This window comes from Phragmites australis, chromosome 1 (assembly GCF_958298935.1).
Source record: "Phragmites australis chromosome 1, lpPhrAust1.1, whole genome shotgun sequence".
NCBI lineage: Eukaryota > Viridiplantae > Streptophyta > Magnoliopsida > Poales > Poaceae > Phragmites > Phragmites australis.
Window position 1 is genome coordinate 18,859,622 of NC_084921.1, and position 6,915 is coordinate 18,866,536.

The 6,915-nt window shown below is 51.6% G+C and overlaps 1 protein-coding gene across 1 annotated transcript; it reads left to right on the plus strand.

Annotated features, from left to right (window-relative positions):
• The first annotated feature begins 3,001 nt into the window (after nucleotides 1-3,001).
• LOC133888215 (protein SRC2-like) lies at nucleotides 3,002-3,873 on the plus strand. Its single transcript, XM_062328373.1, has one exon. It carries the CDS (start codon nucleotides 3,013-3,015, stop codon nucleotides 3,871-3,873), a length of 861 nt encoding a protein of 286 aa, XP_062184357.1. The 5' UTR covers nucleotides 3,002-3,012.
• Nucleotides 3,874-6,915: the final 3,042 nt, after the last annotated feature.

A 6,915-nucleotide genomic window follows, 5' to 3' on the forward strand; every position in this document is an offset into this window, starting at 1 on the left:
TGTTTGGGTTACATTCATTTAATACTTGTTTAATTCTTTCGAGTCCAAATGTGTTTTCATTACTCGCATTTACGCAAATATTACCATGTGTTAGCCTATTCTTGATATAAGCCTGCATATCATTACTTTCCCCCACTTGCTGAGTACTCTATGTGCTCACACTTGCTATTTTTCCTATACCAAGCGACATGTGTGCTGCTGCTCAGTGAGTGAAGATGTTGAAGATTATCAAGACGAGGTTGTGACGTTCTAGGCGCGTGTCTCCCGGTCGGTTGTCTGCGGTGTTGTTGGGCACCAGTGCTTCTGTTCCGCTGCAGATATCTTCATAGAAGACAATATATGTTAATTGTTGTAAGAGTTTAACGTTCATTTAATAAAAGTATTACTTTTGTTACTTCACCTGTGACGTCCTTATGTGTGATAAACATCATGGGCACACATAATCCGCATCTGGTTTTGGCCATTAAAACCGGGTGTGACACCCGGCTTCAAAACTCATCACGAACTCCCTTGGGGTCAGTTTCACCGTTGTGCAAGTGAAACCATGGCATCTTGAACCCCGGAGGCCACGATCACGTTTGTAGGCCTGGGGACAGTGGTCTACTGCCCACAAGCGGAGAGGTTCATCCGACCCTCGCCGATGAGCCACCTCCGGGTCCTTGCTGTCACTGAGTCTCGCCGAAGGCCCTTGCTGAGAGGATATGGACTAACAAAGGGACCTAAGCTCTTTGTGTAGCTCTTGAATCTATTTGTTAGCTTCCTCCATCTAACGTCTGTACTGCACAGTGTTGCCTTCGTGAGCTCCAGCTCCATGGTCCCCTTGGACGTTCGGTGCAGTCACACGATTCTCTGGAACATCTGGTGGAGCTACCTTATCCTATTGAGTGCCCAACACAATCTCCTCAGATACTTTGATTCTGCCTTCTCCAACCCTACTGGCTTCAGGTACCTCAACTCGGGGGGTCTCTCCCGAAGCTCCAACCCCTTCGACCACAGTGGCCTCTCCTTGATGCAAAAGTGTGGCCAAATCCCCTTCGACATCCTTAGCTTCCTACGCTCTTCTCTTCCTAGTCTTCAGTGGCATGACGATACCACGTGATCGTGGGTTTGACCCCCACGAACAACGCCAAATGTTGGGATCTTGATCGCAACACAGTGAACAATATACTCGTAATAGTGAGTGTAATAGTTGTTCCCCTTGGTATTACATCAATTAGGTGGGAGAATTTATAGCCATACCTCAACCACTCTAATCATCATTACATTTGTGTCCCTTATCCACAAGAATATTCCACTCAACACCAGGGAATATTCCAAGATATTCGCAGGGTATTATTGTCATTGTACAGTTATAAAGCATTATCCTAACTAGGCCTGACACATGTCCCAAGGGACTAGCATCAGGTCTCCCTTTGGTGCTATCGACAAATTCCTTCTGATTATCTACTCGCCAGATTCTTGCTAACCCGTAGGTTCCTCTTGAGGTAGACCTTTGCTATCTCATTGAAGGTCTCTCCATCGCATCCCATCATCATCAGGGCTTCCTTGCATCCCTTCATCCTCTGGGCCACGTGTCCAGGCCTCCTGGGCTTTGCTATCGCTTCCACCCTTCAGTATTTCTTTCTTCATGAGCTCCTTTTGGGATCATCGCTTGCATCCTCGGACCTCCGGTCATTCGTTGTACGCTATTTAGCCTAATTCCTGTAGAGCATAAGGAAAACATCTTTGTCTCGACATTAGTATTGCTACTTTGCCTTTGGAATCGACTGATATGGATGAAGTCAATGAACGGGGGCCAAGATGGTACCATTCTCCCAATAGTTTCTACACATACCTGTTACTAATATGGATTCGGTTTAACTTTTTTCACACGATCATATTTCTTTTTACATATTTTAGCAAATCAACAAGCAGCATGTACTTCATATTATGCGATGTTTGAGAACTCATTAAGAAAAATACATAATTGTAAAAACTAAAATAAGTGCATAATTCCACACCTTGTTGCCTTACCTTCACTATTAAGTAGGAAAACTATCACGTGAAATCCACCAATTTAGTGAAACCGTTGTGCCGTGATTCATGAATGGGTGTCCCCACTAGATATTTTCCCTAATAAGTATACCACAAGCATAACCCTACACTAGTGTTCTCAAATTTCAGTTAAATTTCTTCCAAAAATATAAAATTACTAGCAATAGAATTCCCATAACAGACATGTCAGCAGATGTGATATAGTTTTTGCACCAATAGAAAATAGGGAGATGATATATTTCAGTATTGAAAATCATGTTCTTTTAAATCTATGTGTTTCAACTGTTAGATCTTAATCAGATGATAGTTGTTCCTTCTTCAACCTTCAGATCATACAAACAATGTTCTTCTTGGTCCAACAATTTTCTTTCTTCCATCGCTCGCTCCCGCCCCGCTTGCCTCCGCGTGTCTCCAACATCTCTCCTACCACCAGATTTGTCATCGCCGTATACCACTGTGCTAACCAATCCATTTTCGTGCTCCACACCGGAGCCAACCATCGGTTGTCCTCAGTTAACCACGGCTAGCGGCGTCCCCGCCACCTTGCCGCCCCATCCGCCACCCACCTCCTCCGCTAGTTTGGCCTGCCTCTCAAGGACCTCCTCTAAACCAGGCATCAGAGACCCTCTGAAATTCTGAAACCTCTAACCTACTCATGTGAACTCCAACGTCAACTGAGCTTTCCAGATTTCAATCACTTAAAATCTTGGAAGTGGGTATAAAATAACATTGCCCTAGGGCCTATGCTCCAACGCAACGTCATACATAACCTTTGGGGCTAACAAATGACTCCGAGAGAAAATGGGGACCGCACAAAAAGTTGCAAAATTCGAGAGACACCAGCTGAAACTATTCTTAGCGCCAAACTACAACGCACAATTAGTGCCTGCAAGCCTTTTTAACCTGCCCTTGTGCGTCTCTTCCCACTTGAGGGACGCGCGCAGGTAGCGCCAATTAATCAACAGCCTTCTCCCTCCTATGGCAACCACATCGGCGGCACCGGCCATGGCGTACCGAGTGCTGGAGCTGACCCTGGTCTCGGCAAACGACCTCAAGAAGGCGCTCTTCTCCCGGATGCGCGTGTACGCGGTCGCCTCCATCTCCGGGGGCGGCCCTCGCATGCCCACCCACGGCACCCACGCCGACCGCAGCGGCGGCTGCAACCCCGCCTGGAACGCGGTACTCCACTTCCCCATCCCCGCCGCCGCCGACACCCGCGGCCTCGCGCTCCACGTGCTTCTCCGCTCCGAGCGCCTCTTTGGCAACCGCGACGTCGGCGAGGTGTTCGTGCCCATCGATGACCTCCTGGCCAGCGCCGACAAGGCCGGGGATCCGAGGCCGGTGAGCTACCAGGTGCGCAGGCCGCACTCCGGCCGCGCCCACGGCACGCTCTACTTCTGCTATAAGTTCATCGATGTCCCCGCCGCCGGAGTCACGGAAACCAAACAGGGCCAATACGTCAAGTACGTGCAGGACTCCGAGAAGGGAATGGACTATGTCATCGCGCCGGCCATCGCGTACCCGCCACGGCAGGCCACGCCCGCGTACCAACCGGCGCCGTACGGCTCGCCGTACGCGGGGTACCCGCCGCAGCCGTATGCCTACGCTGGTCTGTCACCGTACGGGTACAATGCTGCTGCCCCACAACCGGCGATGTACGGGTACGCGCCGCCACCAGTGGCTGCGCCGGCGAGGCAGGGTGGAGGAGGTGTGGGGGTTGGGCTCGGGCTCGGTCTTCTCGGCGGTGCTGTCGGTGGGATGATGCTGGGGGAAATGGTGGGTGACTTCGAGGGTGACGCCGCCTACGACGCCGGGTTCAATGATGCGTTGGCATTTTAGATCTTGTCGTGGAGAATGTCCTTGTAAATTTGTAATGCACAAGGAAAAACAGCTGAAATTTGCAGACTTTGCAGATGTTTGTTCGGTCGGTTTCGCTATTGATCTCTCTGGTGATCTTTTATTTTGCTTGTTTATTTGCGAAACGACGGGTACTACGTGGAAGTTAATTTATAGGAAATGCACTGGAATTACCAGAGCTGCAGATCAGACACTACGGTATGTTCCTACTCACGTACCAGCAGCGCATCCCACCACGCCTTCCCGTGCGGGTACGCGTCCACCACGCCGGCGTACTCCGTGGCCATGAAGTAGCGCATGAAGCCGAAGTGGCAGAGGTCCGCGACGCTGATGTCGTCCCCGCCAGGTACCTTGAGACGGGCAGCTGTAAGAGGCCAAAAATTGGGGTAATTTAAAACTTCATTTTATGCATAGAAAATAAACGAAATTCAATACATAAAACCTAGATAAGTGTATACACAAAAGGTTTCCAAATTAGCTTGCAAATGCCTGAATCGTGGTTGTTTTAACTGTTTGTGTTAGCATGTGAAATAATTGAGATAAGGTATATATGTACATATATGTACATGTATATAAAGAAATTTAGAAAAAAAACTAAATTACTCCCTTAAACTATTCATAGTATCTGAATAACTCTCGAACTTTAAAAATATTTATTTAACCCTAAATTTTAAATATTTGATCACATAATCCCATAGAGTGGCTTGCAACATTGGTTTTAATGACATGGCTGCCATGTCACCTGTTTTTGTCATATGGCTACCACGTCATCTCTCTCGCGCGTTTTTGAACCAAGTTAGTTTGGACACTGGTGAAGCTCATCGCATATAGCTTAAGTCGTTTTGCCCAATAGAGAGGATGATGGGAGGGGGAGAGAGGACGATTGTCGGTAACATGGGAACCAGGGGTCCCCGAGTCCCGAGGCCAGGACAGCAAATACCACGTGGCGCCTTCCCTTGGGGACCATCTCCCCGAGGCCCGAGAAGACTCAGTTCTGGGAGGGGTGCTCGAGGCCATGAACAGTGATCCCCGAGTACCCATAGTTCCCTGAGGATCCGAGAAGACACAGTTCCGGGAGGGGTGCTCGGGGCCATGAACAGTGGTCCCCGAGTACCCGTAGTTCCCCGAGGACCCGAGAAGAGCCAGTTCCGGAGGGGTGCTCGGGGCTATGAACAGTGGCCCCTGAGTACCCGGAGTTCTCCGAGGACCAAGAAGAGACATATCCGGGAGAGGGCGCTCGGGGCTATGAACAGTAGTCCCAGCGCACCTAGAGTTCCCCGAGCACCTGAGAAGCTGCAGCCCCATAATAGTTGCTTTCCGTTTATGGCTCATGGGAAGTCGTGCCCTCCTTTCTGGGCACGCCAAGCCTCTCCCGACGGGATAAAAGGGGGGTGCACCTCGGAGAAGAACAAGCCTAACAAGTTGGATAAGCTGAAGCAATAGGCCTGAACAAGTTCAGAAGAGCTGAAGTACAATCTTTGACGGATCGATGAAGAACAAGCTCAAGCACACAGTTAGAGGTCGGCACTTGAAGACCGAAGCTCTAGACTTAGACAAAAAACCTTGTAACACAAGAGATCCAGAAAAAGACATTCCCAGAGCATTAAAAGCATACACACAGGAGTAGTGTATTACGCTTCGTACGGCCCGAACCTGTCTAAAAATTCCTTGAGCATTTACTCCCACTAGCAGCCAATCATCTGTCCCGCCTACATCTCACATATTCGCATTAAATCCACGTACGAGGTAGATTCAGAATCATCCCCCTGGCCGAATCTCAAAGGGGGTCCCTCAGGATCCCCGCTTGAGGAGTTCATCCTTCGACAGCTGGCGCGTCAGGTAGGGAGGTTGCATCCCTGAATCCGCCTTGTTTTCTGCAGGAAAAATGGCAGGCGAACATCGTCTCCAACGCACCGGCTCCAACTCGAGCGAAGAAGTGGAGGCCATGGCTCAGGAGGCCCCAGTTTCTGCTATTCCTCAGCAACATCAGCGGTCAGCCCGTACGGCACCCCCCTCCCTTGGGGACAATGGCGCTGGGCCCAGCAGGGCCGCCACCGCTGCAAGTGGGCCACCCAACCCTCAGCAAGCGGCAAACGCCACAAGATCGACATCCGGACAGCGCCGAGCACCGTTACGGCGTAGGCTCGCCTTCGGTGACACCAGCCCTGGGAGTTCTTTGCTTGCTGCGCAAGCACTCCTCAGGCACCCGCCTGTCCAGGCAGCGGGGGAAACCCCGGAAGGCCGTTGGCCGCAGGAGGTGGCCGCATTGGTGGGCACGGCTCACTAGCAAGTGCTGGCCGAAAGTTCCCGCGCCACCTCCCACCGCGGTGCAACAAAAGCCGATCCATCTTCAGGTGGCGGCAGAACCGGCCGGGGGGGCTCCAGGCGGAGTGCCGCCCCCTGGTCATGACAGGAGCTCAAGACCTCTGCTTGCACCTCAAGGAGCGGAGGGCTGTCGAGGATGCACGCGTCACCCTCGAGCGCCACCGGGAGTCCCGGCACGAGACCGAGGCAGAGGACCAGGCTTCCTCTATGCTGGCCGGGACCGCCGGGGTTCCCCGGTGCGCCAGCGTTCGCCCCCCAAGGGCACTGCTAGTGCCGTGGGATACGGCACGGGCTACCGCGCATTCACTAGTGAGCTCCGCTGGGTCAACTGGCCCACGAAGTTCCGTCCAGAACTACCGGAGAAGTACGATGGGTCCATCGATCCCGTCGAGTTCCTCCAAATCTACACCACCGCCTTCCAAGCGGCGGGCGGGAATGAAAAGGTTATGGCCAACTACTTCCATATAGCCTTGACGGGCTCTGCCCGCTCCTAGCTTATGAACTTACCCCCAGGATCTATTAGTTCCTAGGATGATCTGTGCCACCAATTTGTGGCTAATTTTCAGGGCACCTTCACACACCCCGGCTTGGAGTGCGACCTCCACGCCATCAAGCAGCAAGAGGGGGAGACGCTGAGGTGCTTCATACAGCGCTTTAGCTAGGTCCGCAACACCATTCCGTGGATTACCCCCCATGCCA